Source organism: Sinocyclocheilus anshuiensis, unplaced genomic scaffold (genome assembly GCF_001515605.1).
Source record: "Sinocyclocheilus anshuiensis isolate Anshui unplaced genomic scaffold, SAMN03320099.WGS_v1.1 scaffold472, whole genome shotgun sequence".
In the NCBI taxonomy this organism is placed as follows: Eukaryota; Metazoa; Chordata; class Actinopteri; order Cypriniformes; family Cyprinidae; genus Sinocyclocheilus; species Sinocyclocheilus anshuiensis.
The window spans coordinates 536807-552145 of NW_015557102.1; the positions used below are offsets into that span (position 1 = coordinate 536807).

Sequence of the window (15339 nt, forward strand, 5' to 3'; positions counted from 1 at the left end):
ATATATTTGTTATCAGAGACAGGAAAATTAAATATATATATATATATATATATATATATATATATATATAATATTGGGATATTGCAGGTTCACATTACTAATTTGTCATTTACCTACTACCATTCAAGGATTTGTAAGATTTTTTTTAAATTTATTTAAGAAATCTCAAATTTTCACCAAGGCTGCAATTATATGATCAAAAAAAAATATTATTACAATTTCAAATATAAATAACTGTTTTCTATTTTATTATATTTTAAAATGTAATTTATTTCTGTGATGCTAAGCTGATTTTTCAGGAGCCATTACTCCTTCAGAAATGATCAAATATGCCGAAAGCATTTGTGCTGCTTATATTTTTGTGTAAACCCCGATGTTTTTTTTATGACTCTTTGATGAAAGAACAGCATTTAATGGAAATAGAAATCAATTCTAATTGTAACAATTGATCAATTTAATGTGCCCTTCCCTTGCTGAATAAAAGTATCAAAAATCTTACTTATCTCAAACTACTTAACAACAGTGTACCATTTTAATCCAAAGAGACAAAACAAGTTACCAGCTTCGATTTTATCCATTAGACTACAGCACCCCTCAAGGAAGCACATCAGTATGTACTTACGCTGAGATGAGTCCAGTAGATCTTCCTCTCAAATCTCTGTACTCCTTCCAGGACTCCATGTTACCCCTCTGAGGAGTCGCAACTTCAGTCCTGAGAACCTGTGCCACCATGTCTCTGTCAGAGATGGACACCACCAGCTGAGGTCCAAATCGAGATTTGAAGATCTTCCCATACTTCTGAGAATGCTCCAACTACAAAACGATTTGTAAACCTGATCAATGTGGATCTCAGAAATGCACTTGAACCATATAAATATAATTGACTTTTAATGGATTTGTTTTATTCTTGCTTTTGGCTAATCTGCATTAGAGTAATTTGTTTAGATGTTTCCTTCAAACTGTAAATGCTTTTTAAGAATGGAAACAACATAACCGTGACACAGCAATAAAATATATTTGCCCATATCACATCACTCATTTACTGACAATATCTACGTCTCCCCAAAGACCATATGGCTCTTAGCCAACTGCTCAGTATGCATAAAAATACATTTCCCAGTATGGATGGCCCATTTGCAAATACGGCCCTCACTGCCAGCTTGCCCACTTTCATCCCCCTTCTCAAGTCGTAAGTACTATTCATACTAAGACAACACAAAGGCACCTCTGTGTCTCCTCAGCTAGAAAAATCCTGCAAGACATTTCTCATCTTTCACAGCACTAAGACAACTTTGTTGCGCAACATAACTGTAACTGATCCTCAATATTAATATATACATGTAAACCAATGCCAGTCATCACTGGCCATTTTAGATTAGTACTGGGGAGTTTTTGGCTCTGTTTCAGTGCATGAGTTAGAATTTGAATTCAACTGGTCATGTTTCACAGGATGTTGAATTGGAATTTCATGAATTGCAATTTGAAAGAAAATCAAGATACAAATTAGGGGTTTCATCGTTATTTCATCATAACCCATAATTCCATCATTAATTACAACTGATTGTGCATATTTACTCCTTGATAGAATCATTTTTCATAACTGATTAAATATTTGTCTAGTATAAATGCAACTATAACCTTAAAGATATATTTGTATACCCTTAGTACCTATATGAGACCATGATCCGCAGTCACAAAAAATTGTATTCTTTTTAGTGTTTATTTTGTAATACTGGCGTTTGTTTGATTTTTGTACTATGATTTTTTTTTCTCATCCAGTATTTTGAGGAGACTGCCTCCATTGCCTCAGAGGAAACGTCCTGTATATACATACCATATACATGCTGAAAAATGGTAACTTAAAAATGGTAACATCTACATTTTAACATCGAAACTAGTTTTATTCAAGTCAAAAATATTATTTAATACTAAAATACATTCATTTATATGAACAAAACAAAATATTAGGGGTTAAACCAGGCCTCTTAAACACACCGAAGAACGCCTTGAGCCGAAACATTTGTGTTTTGTCCTATTGGTGATTAAAGTCACCATGAAATCAAAATTGAAAATTCTTATTTTTTAATGGAATACTGTAGTGTTTATTATAAATAATTTATCCGTGCACTTCATTTTTTTTTTTAAATTCATGTGCCCTTGTAATCTTTAAAGGGGTCATATGATGGTTTTTTAAAGATCATTATTTTGTGTATTTGGTGTAACAGAATATGTTGACATGCTTTAATGTTCAACGTTAACCTCTCCTCCCCCTCAAAGTGACTCTTCGATCTTCTCTTCCGGTCACAAGCTATGGCGCAAGGGCGGAGCTAGTGACGTGAGGGGTAAACGCTGGGATAAACGACAGGGGGAAAAGCTGAAGCTGATGCTTCACTTTATAGCACTGACACCAGTCATGAGGGAGTACGTTACCCCTAAACATTGAAAAGATATTAGGATATTACGACAACATTACTCTTAAGACATCGCAAACTAATTTTTTTCATGAATATGGCTTAACCTAATGGAGGACGCGCTCAGTCATTCAGGCAGACTCTCTCTCTCTCTCTCTCTCTCTCGCACTGTTTAGGCATGTTTTGTGCCATTGATCGTCATCGTCATCCTTAATAAATAAAACATTTATTCATGCTTGGGTGTTGGCGGTGAATCCAGTGGAGAGAAAACCCCCACCACTAACTGCAAACTGGCATTCAGATCTGCCTCCATTTTGTTAGCAACGCTCCAACTTCCAACAATCCAATCAAGTCCCGCCCTCTCATTTCAGATGCCGTTTCACTCGGATATACGTCACAGTAGAGAAGAAAAGACCATCGCAACTTCCGTTTCATGCCGACTTTAATGTAAAACAACATTAAAAAGTGTATAAATCACTAGTTTTTCTGAAGAAACATTGTCCAATAGCGACACCAGCAGGTAAATTTACAGCAGGAGTCCGCATCTCTCTCGCCTCCCCTGAGCCCATTGAGTTTTAATGGGCTTAGCTAGTCTGCGACGTGTTCATTTTAGAAGCTTGTTTTTCTACATTTTAAACGCAGACTGTTCTTTTTTTATTATTATTTTATTTATTTATTTTTTTGATAATTGTATTTTCAGTTGTATTAACCCCCCCTCAGTTTCTATTATACAGTAGAACAGGGCACAGGTGAAGTCAGGAAACGGCTCTCAGATATAGTCTAACCACTTTGTTATGTCAAAATAATACTTGAAATGGCATGAAAACATGATCTCTGTAGGAGTTTTTAGCGAGTAATCAGCTTGGTAAAATTAAAAGTAAAACTCCAAGTCTGTGAATTTACTAAGCTTTGATGACCCTATGACTCGAAAAATTCAAAAGTAGCCTAGTTAAACATTAACTATTAAAAAGAATAGCTAAACATAAGTTCACAAATAAAATATATTGTTACTGCCTTGAGTTAGCTATTATTTTGGAATAAATGTAAAATGTTTGAAAACACTAACTTCATGAGATTCATACTTGGCTTTAATAAACAGAATATTGGTTACATTGTTAATGTAAACATAAAATAGATTGTTTTCTTCTTTCTCTGGTAGTGTAAGCAATGTTTATTTAAACAAGTGATTGGGACATGAATTTACATTTGATTAAAAAAAAAAAAAAAAACTTTGAGGACTTTGCCTCCTCATTTCAGAACACACCACTGCACTGTATATCACGAATTGCATTCCTGTGCATTAATATCTGAGTGGCGCAAATCTCTGTCGGAAAGCTGTCAATCTTTATAGCTGGCCATTCTTGAGGTGTTTGAATTGCATGCTATTTAATTCGAATTTGATCCTTCGTGTAGACTGCGCCTGGGATAAAATAAGGTTTGTGACTGTCCCTCGCGATGGGGTGGAGACTGCACTCGCCGGTTTATGCAACTCCATAATAAGTAATCCAACACCTCACGTGTCCGCACTGCACATTACGTAGCCGAGTCTCGACTGTGTTCCAAACAAATAAATCTTTATTTACGTTAAAGTACACATTAAATTTTATTTAACGTTTGTGCAACAACTGTAACTGGCCATTTCTGGCACGTATTTCTGCCAACTCATAAAATAAAGAGTTACAGGAGGTAAAGTTTAGATAAAATTGAAATATGTGGCCTTTTTGTTAAATGAAACCATATGGATGAGTCTACATGATTGCGTCTGGGTCTTTTCCACTGAACGTTTATTGAAGGTGTAAACTGTGCACTTGAAGAAACACCATTGAAATGCAAACATAAAAAGTAACGCGTAACGGTGGTCTCATTTGACCGCTGCCGACTCACCTGGATCTCATGGATGCGGCTGAATCCATCCCGGTAGAAGAACTCAATGAGGTTCGCCATGGCGCTGGGTCCGGGCATCTCATGGAGGGTCTTCACTCTCGCCACCTTCTGCTCCTCAGCGACGGGGCGCACCATGTCCTCCTCCTGCAGATCCGCCTGACTGTGCGCCGCGATCTCCTGAGAGCCGGTCGCCGCGGACTTGTGCAGCCCGTGGGTTTGGAGGAGAAACTGCTTGCATGACTCCTGGAGCAGACTCTTGCGGGCCAGGTGCAGAATATTGCTTTGAAGAGCCATCTCAAAGACTGTATAACGTGCCGCCAAGTTGAAATCAGGAGTGTCTTGTAGAAGTGGAGGTGTTCGCAGACTGGAGCGAATGCGCACTGATGCGGGGTGCGCAGCGGCTTTTTAAAGGTCCATTGGAGAGGCGCGGGATCAGCGAAGGGGATTGGACACTGGAGTTTGGCCCTGGCAGGAACAGAGGTCCTCACGCAGCCCCCACGAGGCGGTGGACGTTGATGAAAAGCTGAAGTGAAGGATTTTCTTTTGTTGCAAAATAAAATGGGGATTACATTAATCGATTGTGGCTGGCAGCTCTTGAGTTGACCCGCATTCGACTCTTTAGTCCTCAAACCCTGAGATGTCAGAAATTAAATTACAGTCACAATTATAATAAAGGAATTGTTTTAAGTCTCTTGAAAGCTTCATATTTAAGAATGTAGGCCTAGCCTAAAGCCGCGATTAAAAGACAGTCTATAAAGTCAAGGCCGTAACCTGGGACCAAAATAATTTTTATGTAATGCCGAAATTATGGCGAAAATAGTTTATCCTGGAGATGATAGCCAATGACGGTCTTTTAGCCTAATATTTATATCATGAAACAATTGTCAAAAATTAAATAAGCTATTTTTATCATACGTTTTATCTAGCCCGCCTTTGATCTGATTGGCCATCTCATTCATTTTGACATTGACAAGCGCTGTTAAAATGCAACTTTTAAAACTTTCACTCTTAAAAATAAAGGTGCTTCACGATGCTATAGAAGAACCTTTTTGTCTAAATGGTTCCATAAAGAACCTTTAACATCTGAAGAACCTTTCTGTTTCACAAAAGGTTCTTTGTGGCGAAATAATTAAGGTTCTTCAGATTATAAAAAGGTAAGAAAGAGATGGTTCTTTGCGAAGAACCTTTTGAAGCACCTTTATTTTTAAGAGTGTTCTTGTCATCCTAACAACAAACAAAGCGGTGCATCATGCATGGCAGCAGATATTATGACAGGATTCATAATACAGGATATCAGCAAATACTGAGGGGACAGTTTGACTATAGGCTACTTCTAAATATTGAGGGGACTTGTCCCCCTCTGGTGGTGGGCCCTGTAAAAATAAGATTTGGATTTCGTATCCCTGCGTGACAGTGCGTGTGTTTGTTATTTGGACATCGTAGAATAAAAATCTCTTGGCCAAGTTTCATGTCGCTGCATGAGTGCAAATGTATTTTTTGAGTTCATGTACTCTCAGAAAACAAAGCTGTCAAAAGGTAGGCTATATGTTACTTTTAAAGTAGGCCTACTAATATGCACTAATGTATCATTTAGGGGTAAATAAGGTATAAAGATGTACCTTTTAGCCCTACCTTACTGCCCTTTTTTCTGAGTGTTCCATCAGGTGCTTTGAATCAAGTGTGTAGTTTGCTCTCTCTTTTTTTTAATTGCTCAGCTCTGGGTAGGACACTCTTGGAAACCTTCCCACAAGCTTGTTTTTGAAGTCCTGGAAAAAAGGGGAATTCATCTCCTTAGAACAGCTTAGGTTGGGGCATACAGCAGGAATATTCACCCTAAATGTTGGTTCTCATACTCATCTACATAGTGATCCCCATCCTCCTCCTCCTTTTTCTTGTAAAACCTGTTACACAACATGTATTGTTCCTTTCCTTTTATTGCAAACTGCATAATCTAAATACCTAATTTCTTAAGTGTTCATATGTTAAATGTTCTGTTAGCGTATTTACGAAGCAGCTTAAGACTGTATGAAAAGTCCCGCTGTTTGAGGCCTCTTATTTAGACCCTCTTTTTTAATAACAAGAGAAAATCAAGCTCAGAATGTTTATGCCAGATTCTCATCGTAAGAATTAAATACGAATCACTGATTCAATTTATGCTTCAGAAAATAACTTTTGTGTTCCATTGCCTGCCTCTATTTAGAGCTTTCTTTATCCTTCATATTAAACTATTGATCACTTTAACTACACATGCAAAGACACAGAAGGAAAGCCCACTGATTATCCTTTCTAGAGAATTCACATGCTTGCTTGGTATCAAAACCGCTGTCTCCGAGCCAAGTGGATCTATAGTTACTTAAAGGGATAGTTCACCCAAAAATGAAAATGTGATGTTTATCTGCTTACCCCCAGGGCATCCAAGATGTAGGTGACTTTGTTTCTTCAGTAGAACACAAATGATGATTTTTAACTTTAACCGTTGCAGTCTATCAGTCGTATAATGCATGGCAATGGTAACAAAATCTATGAGAGTAAAAAAAACATGCACAGACAAATCCAAATTAAACCCTGCGGCTCGTGACGACACATTGATGTCCTAAGACACGAAACGATCGGTTTGTGCGAGAAACCGAACAGTATTTATATCATATTTTACCTCTAATACAGCACTATGTCCAACTGCTTTGAGCGCGCGCAGGCATCCGGTGCGTGAGGTGTGTACGCGCTCTGGCGTAGTTTACACTAGCGCTGGAAGTGATCTCTCGCGCGTATACGTCACTCATTGTTTACACAGTGCACAGTCATTGTAGGTATGACGGCTAATCAAAATGGTACTTACTTGCACTTATCCGGATTGTTCAAACCAACTTAAAACTAAAAGATTACGTTGTCTCGCGTGAACTCATTTGGGAGGGGTGACTTTCCACGTATTCCCAACTTCTGAGCCTGCTCGCCTGAAGTTATGGTTGATTGCTCTTCGGCTGGATATCAACACACCCATTAACGTAAACTACGCCAGAGCGCGTACACACCTCACGCACCGGATGCCGTGCGTGCGCTCAAAGCAGTTGGACATAGTGGTGTATTAGAGGTAAAATATGATATAAATACTGTTCGGTTTCTCGCACAAACCGATCGTTTCGTGTCTTAGGACATCAGTGTGTCGTCACGAGCCACAGGGTTTAATTTGGATTTGTCTGTGTATGTTTATTTTGCTCTCATAGATTTTGTTACCATTGCCATGCATTATACGACTGATAGACTGCAACGGCTGGAGTTATAATCATCATTTGTGTTCTACTGAAGAAACAAAGTCACCTACATCTTGGATGCCCTGGGGGTAAGCAGATAAACATCACATTTTTCATTTTTGGGTGAACTATCCCTTTAAAAGGGAAAAGCCCCAAACACTACCATCTCAGAAGACTCACTTTTGTCAACACAATTGTGTAAGATTGCTTTGCCTTTGTGTTCTTTTACCAGTGTTTGGCAAACACAGGTGCATGAGGCTTCTCACCACACTTAATTAATCATATTAATAATCACAATCCTCTAATCCTTTAATCTCCATTCATTGTTTTATCATGTAGCTGATTTTATTGTTAGATGCACGTGCAAAGAGCAGAAAGGACTCGGGTAAAGCGGTTCAATGGGCACAACAACGATCTGGCACAAGACACAGAGAGACTAAACAGGGAAGGAAATGCAATGAAGTGGAGCTGGTAAAGCAAATGAACTAATAACAAAGTGACAAAGGGCAGAACCAAGACATGAGACCAACAGAAGAGCACATGACAAACAGCAACAAACACAAGTCAAGAGAGCACATGGCAGCTTAACTCAAATCATCAGCCGTGTGCTCAAACGAAACCCACAGAGCCAAGAGAAGTGTACTCAGCACGGATGTCAGGATCCTGCACTAACACCTGAAATTGCATTTACAAAATACAAAATTATGTTTTAAAATTACGTTCTCTACATTGACATAGCTGCTGCAAATTAAATGAAATAATGCAAACAAGATAATTTAAAGGAATCTTCTTACCACTAGATGCTTTTTATTGTCATGATTTTATGTAAAATATATAAATATACAGTAGTCAAAAGTTTGTAATAATTAAGATTTTTTTATGTATTTGAAAGAAATATCTTATATTAATGCATATTAATATTCAATTGATAATATGAATTCTATAATATTAATGATGATGATAATAATACAGCCGTTATGTATTATGATAATAATAAGAGCCATTATTAGAGCACCAAATCAGCATTTTAGAATAATTTATGAAGAATCATGTGGCACTAACGACTGTAATGAGAGTAATGACGCTGAAAATTCACAGAAAACATTTACATTTAAAAATAAAAATCCATTATTTTAAATTGTAATTTTCCCCTATAGTTTTTACTATATTTTTGATTAAATAAATGCAGCCTTGGCCTCTTTGATGAATTGAAAGTTCAAAAGAACAGCATTTATTTGTAGTAGAAATTTCTGCAACATCATAAATGTCTTTACTGTCACTTTGGATCAATTTAGTGCAACCTTGCTAAATAAAAGTCTATTTTTCTTTCTGTCTTTTTAAAATTAATCAATTAGATGTTGTGACCATTTCTTCATGTACCTTCAGCAGGTATGTCAATAATCCCAAAGTGTGACAATTTTTTGAAATTCCAGCTAATCTATCAATAAATGTGAGCTCATAAATTCTATGACAATTATGAATGAGAAAACTGTTAAAGTATTACACTTTCCTTAAGAAGGTTTTTATTGTTATTGTTAAACCTATACAAAATGCCATATAAACTGTATATAAAATGCATGTATGTATATATGTGTGTGTGTATGTATATATATATATATATATATATATATTCATATTAACATAAACTCCAAACCCAATAACAAAACAAAAAACAGATGTATTCAGAGTATTAACTCCATAATTAGTCAAAGCACCTTTGGCAGTGATGCAGCCTCAGGGTTTTTTGGGCTATGATGCAACAATTTTGTACTCCTGAAGAAAAGAGAAAAAGCCTCCATAATATGGTAAGTGTTAATCAGCCCCATAGCTGACAGTCCAAACCAAAAGCAAACTGTCAGAAGCAAAGGACTGGTTCACTCAGCATAGTTCCTCACAATTTGACAACATGTAGACAGCAGTGACAAGAAATCACCATGCCTCACAAATGAAAGAATTTACTGAAATGACGAAAGACAAACAATTACAGAGAAAATCATTGTGAAAAGAGACTCATACACTGAGATATATGATATCTATTCAGATGTCATTGCTTTAACCAACATTACATTTCCATCAAGTGATCACTGGATTAATCCACCAGATCACCCAGAATTAAACTACAATCACAATCTTAAAAGTTGCTGTCGAAAGAAAGCCCTTTTGTTTTTGCAGGTTGGTTTTGTATTATGAACATTTTCATGCCTTTATGGCAGTTTTTTTAGACATATAGAGAAAGTAAAACTACTCACATAAGACTATATAAGTATTTATAAGTGTATAAACATAAACATACATATGGTGGCATCTTAATTTTTAGTACAAATACTTCATCTCTCATTTAATTTATACTTAAAAAATGTCCAAGAAATATTGTAATATTGTTAATTTTAAATGAATATAGCATGATACTGTCATGGTACCTGTCATATCAACTACCCATGTGTCTATACAACATGTGTCTGTTACAGAATGAATGTGTTGAGGTAGCTGCTGAACAAATAACTAGTTTGTTTTGCGGGGAAGCCACAGGAAACAAAACATCTACTTGCAGGATGGCATTAATACGCATTTTATATATGAAGTGATGAATCACCTGACTCCTATGGCAAGAACATCAATTTAAAACTAATAATTTGCATGTTCCTGTAGCTCAGCTGGTGGTAAAAACACCAAAACGACAGGTTTAATTACCATGAACTGGTTTTAATTAGTTTGAACACTGAAGAATGTGAGGCTTGTTCTTTTAATATCCATCCATGATAAGATTACAAACTCAGGTATTAAGAAGAATGGGGATTCCAGATTTCTCCTAGTGTGAAAGACTAGGATTATATGATTCAGCAAATCACATGAAGTGACATAGAGACACATACCTGTGTTGGCTGGTTACCTTCAGCACCATTGTGAGAAGAGGATTACATTTACAGGCACAAGAGATCAACCAAGTTCATTGTGAAAAAAACATTGCATTCCCTAGTTGTACAGTGAGATAAACAACAAAGACTTTATTTCCACCCTATATCTTGATTTTTGGTAAAGGGATAATCCACCAAAAATTGTTGAAAAAAAAAGATAATTTGAAGATTGCCTCAGTGATTGCACAAAAGAAAGTCATGCAGGTTTTGAATGACAAAGTGGAATTTTTCTTTAAAAAAAAAAAGTTATGAAAAGAACCATAAAAAAAGCCACCTCACTATTTAGTTAAACTTATACTTAAAAGTTCAAGTTATGCAAGCATGGTTAATTGGCTTGCTACTCAGCTAGGACAAATTTTACATTACGTGAAATTCTAATAGAATAAAAAGTATTGTGTCATTTAGTCACCCTTTAGTTGTTCCAAACCTGTATGAGTTTCTGGTCGCCATTGACTTTAATAGTATTCTTTTACATACTACGCATGACAATGGAGACCAGCAACTGCTTGGTTACCAACATTTTTTAAAAGTATCTTCTTTTATGTTTCACAGAAGAAACAAACTCATACAGGTTTGGAACAACTTGAGGGTGAGTAAATGTTGACAGAATGTCCACTTTTGGGTGAACTAGTAGTACAATTACTGAAATACTTTGTTTTTTAAGCAGTTAAACTTACAGCTTCGCTATAAGAGATGTTGCTGCTGCCAAACTCTGCGGAGAGCAGCACAGACTCCGCTCACAAATTCACAAACGCTCTCTCTCTCCAATTACTCCGTTACTACTTCTTTGGAATTGATAAGAAAATAGTTCCACACAAGAGCATTTTTATGAACAAAAACCTAAAAAATATAAGTGTAGTAATTGATTCTGGACTGTTGAATTAAAAAAATAATAATGCACACCACCCTCACTCATTGTATACATTAATGCATTACGAACTAACAATATCTTAAAGGGGTCATATTGTAGCGGAACACTGGATGCACCAAAGGATCAACCTCGAATAAGGACAAACACCAGTAATGCCTTTTCTTGGGTGTTTACTGCAAGCATGAAATGGGACAGTGTTACAACAATCATCTGTTCTGGTTTCACAATCTCTCTCGTCCTTTCTTTCAAAGTACTGCCCACACTCCAGTCCAGTAGGTGGCGGTAAATGCACCTTTAAGTTGGTTTGCCAACCGCCAATAAAATTAAAAGAAGAAGATATTGTGATGCCCTGTCCAGCTGGAGCGATGAGACAAAAACATTCTTTCTTTGCGTGAACATTTGGGCGGCGTTATACAAAGCTTACCACATCGTGACGTCACATAGACATGTGGGGGCGTGTTAGAACGAGCCGTTTTAGGTAGGCGTGGTTGACTCTTAACTTTTATAAAGAATATCTCTTTGGATTTGAGACTTTAGTCTTTGCAACTTTACAGATCTTCTTTATGCACCAAGAGCTTGTAACACTCCAAAGAGAAAGGAAAAATTGAAATCGCATCATATGATCCCTTTAATAAATAAAAATTAACCAAGATTAATAAATACTGTTCATTGACAATAAGATACCTAATGCACTAATAGAATCTTATTAGATACCAAAGTACATTTTATTTGCTAAAAGTTCACCAGTAAATTTAAAAAACAGGCTCTGTTTTGGCTTTTGCATACTGTACAAATTTCTTCCTTCAGTTTCCATTCAGTTTCTCACAACAAATTCAAAGAAATCATTCTTATAATAACAAACATCCTGTTTGCAATACTATACATATTAGATTTTTTAATCTTTCTGAAATTACAGCAGTTTTGCTTCTTTCTCAGTCTTTAAATTGGTCTGTCTGAGACAAGCAGCCATGAAGTGTCTTTTATTATGATGCTGGGCATCCCAGGAAGTGGCCTTGTCTCTCCAGATGCTGTGAATACATCAGCCGTGCCGGGAGTGTGTTCACTTGCGGAAGCGTTTAAACAGAGGATGGACATTCTTGCCAGCTAAAGACTTGCCACTGCGGGACGTCTGGTATTCCATGTAGACGGTATCGTCTGCACCAGACATGGAGCTCATAGTTCCCATACGGCGAGAAAACTATAGAAATGGTTCAAAAGTGAAAAAAAAAAAAACAATCCTTACTGACACATTAAGCAGGTTAACATAAATCATCTTGACGCAAATACAGATGTAACCCTTGAATGTACGTCAATGCTCTAAACAATAAGCAGAAAAGATGATAGGCCATATGGATCAAGAACTAAAAGTGCTTGGCCTGTTCTCAGTTGACCTGAACATTTGATTTTCTCACTTAAGTCATTCTAAAGCTTCTGGCTTTTTCTCTTTTGTTGGATAAAAAAGGAGAAATATTGAATAAAGTTGTCTTCTATAGATAATATACTAAATGGAATGGAGACTGAGGCTGTTAAGATCAAAAACATAAAATGAATCAATATGACTCTAAGGGCCAGATTTACTAAACAGGGCAAATTAGCATTAGAGCGCAATTCCATAAAAAACGCAGATGGGAGGGGAAAATTCTTTGGGTGATTTACTGACAAGGTGCACATTAAAGAACACAGACGCAAAGAACACAGATCTCATTTCCATAATGACAAGCGCAGCATGACCACATTGCTAAATATCTGCTTTAATGTTCCACAGAAGAAAGAAAGTAAATGACAAGTGTTTCATTTTTGGGTGACCATTCTTTTAAATCCGTATAGAGAGCAGTGTTTGTCATTTCTGTGGTTAATGATCAAGATCAAAACAGCACCTCACACCCAGCAAACAAATGAGGAGGCAGAGAGGAACAAAAACAAGTGGAGATACCTGTGGCTTCCCTCCCACGTCTCCCATCACCACTTCCTCTTCTGCGTCAAGATCTGATGCTGCCAGAACTTTGTGCAAGAGCTGCTGCTGTTCCTCACGAGAGGAAAACATCAAGGCTTCCTCCTCCATCCCAGCCAATTTTGTGATCACCTAAAAAGAAATGAAAAGAATGAGATGTGACAGACTGAGACTCATTATTATTACTATCCAGTTTGGCCACATTTCCAATCAGCATAATCAAATTCAGGTGTTTGCAGGTCAAATATTATCTTGAAACCTTGAAACTGTATCCCTGGTCCACTAGGAAGCGCTGTCTCTTGGTGGAGTAAGCCATTTCCTGTGTGTCCTGAGAGACGAGCGAGTAAAAGTAAGCATTGTATTCTTCCGCAACCATACCTGTGCAGAAAAGACATGACAGGTCAGTTTTAGTTTGAAATTTTGTCGGATAATCCGATCATTAAAAATTCATCCAAAAATATTCAATTGCAATTCCTTCAAGGGTTGTTAAGAGTCATGTTGACTTCCTATAGCCGGTTACCTTTCTTGGCTCGCAGCACTCTGCCCAGTCTCTGAGCTTCCTGACGGCGAGAACCGCCGTGAGACGAGATCTGGATTAGCACGTTTGCCTCTGGCAGGTCAAATGAAGTATCTCCAACCTGACAGAAGAAGAAAACAAGAAGACAGAATAAGAATGGAAGACGACAGCCGTTCCAATGCTCCAGTAATCAACAAGCAACCCAGCAAAATAGGTCTGTAAAAGTCAAAATGCCTAAATCTTTAATGTGAAATCAGACAAACGGAACAAATATGAGAAAACTAGGGCCAAAAATGTAAGATAGACATGGCTGTGCTGCATTTCAACATCTAACACACTGTAAAATACAATTTGAAGCCATTCAGTTAGTTTAGTGATATAATAGTATACACTGTTAATTTCCTGGCGTTAAAACTAAAGTTTTATCACTAAATGTAGTTTAAAATGAATTTTGTTGATGTTGTATACAGGACGGAATGCTATTTCAGCTAATATTTTATAGCAGAATAAGGCAAAGGCATTTCATGAAGATAAAAAGATGCAAATGAACCTATTTAAAAAGCAAATAAATAAATATGGTATTCTTTGTAGTTGTAGTTTTTGGTTTTCAAAGGCTTTTTTAGACGTCCGCAATTACATTATTATTTAAAAAATAATATTTTACCACTTTTCTCACCCCTACCTGCAGCCGTTTCCTATGCAGCTGCTCTTATCTTATTTGAATAGCCTGACTTTTGACGACAATCGTATCAGCACACGTGCATCATGTTTCCCATCAAATCATTCCCAAACATTTGCATTAAGGTACAATGTAAAGTTAAAGGGGTCATATGATGCGATTTCAATTTTTCCTTTCTCTTTGGAGTGTTACAAGCTCTTGGTGCATAAAGAAGATCTGTAAAGTTGCAAAGACTAAAGTATCAAATCCAAAGAGATATTCTTGATAAAAGTTAAGAGTCAGCCACGTCTACCTAAAACGGCTCGTTCTAACACGCCCCCACATACCTACATCACTATCTGGGAAGATTTGCATAACGCCGCCGAAATGTTTACGCAAAGAAAGAAGGCATAACTTTTATTCACGCTGTAGTATTGTTGCCGCCGCTGCCATGTCGTGAAGGCGCTGTGTGCTTCTCAAGCCAGCATCCCAGCATTCCTGAAATCAGTGTCTCAATTAGACAATCATACATAGACATTAGGGCTGCACGATAAATCGCATGCGATATTTAATACGCATCTTGTCAGAAAGCCAGTTCTGTAATCAGCGTAAATCTCCACCTGCGGGCTTTCACATTGAGCAGCATTAACTCTTTCACATTGAGCAGCATTAACTACACAGAGCCGTTGTTTACTGACCAGCTGCGCAAAAAATCGCGCGAATATGAACGTGGTTTTGCGCAGCTCGTCAGTGAACAACGGCTCTGTGTAGTTAATGCTGCTCAATGTGAAAGCACGCAGGTGGAGATTTACCGCTGATTACAGAACCGGCTTTCTGACAAGATGCGCATTAAATATCGCATGCGATTTATCGTGCAGCCCTAA

The 15339-nt window shown here is 37.2% G+C and overlaps 2 protein-coding genes and 1 long non-coding RNA gene across 3 annotated transcripts in view; 1 reads left to right on the plus strand and 2 right to left on the minus strand.

Moving 5' to 3' along the window:
* LOC107677577 (uncharacterized) overlaps window positions 1-1207 on the plus strand; it is a 25054-nt gene extending 23847 nt beyond the window's left edge. The window contains exon 3 of the long non-coding RNA XR_001632861.1: window positions 1195-1207. This is a non-coding gene — a long non-coding RNA (uncharacterized LOC107677577). The remainder of the gene's footprint in view (window positions 1-1194) is intronic.
* Window positions 1-4808, minus strand: part of LOC107677575 (cytochrome P450 27C1-like) — an 11579-nt gene extending 6771 nt beyond the window's left edge. The window contains exons 1-2 of the mRNA XM_016472510.1: window positions 4296-4808; window positions 623-813 (exon numbers count right to left, since the gene is read on the minus strand). Coding sequence (XP_016327996.1) covers window positions 623-813; window positions 4296-4589 — 485 coding nt within the window. The 5' untranslated portion in view covers window positions 4590-4808. The remainder of the gene's footprint in view (window positions 1-622; window positions 814-4295) is intronic.
* Window positions 4809-12050: 7242 nt separating this feature from the next.
* LOC107677608 (TFIIH basal transcription factor complex helicase XPB subunit-like) overlaps window positions 12051-15339 on the minus strand; it is a 16428-nt gene continuing 13139 nt past the window's right edge. Inside the window, exons 12-15 of the mRNA XM_016472563.1 lie at window positions 13801-13918; window positions 13540-13658; window positions 13263-13412; window positions 12051-12527 (exon numbers count right to left, since the gene is read on the minus strand). Of these exons, the coding sequence (XP_016328049.1) occupies window positions 12390-12527; window positions 13263-13412; window positions 13540-13658; window positions 13801-13918 (525 nt within the window). The 3' untranslated portion in view covers window positions 12051-12389. The remainder of the gene's footprint in view (window positions 12528-13262; window positions 13413-13539; window positions 13659-13800; window positions 13919-15339) is intronic.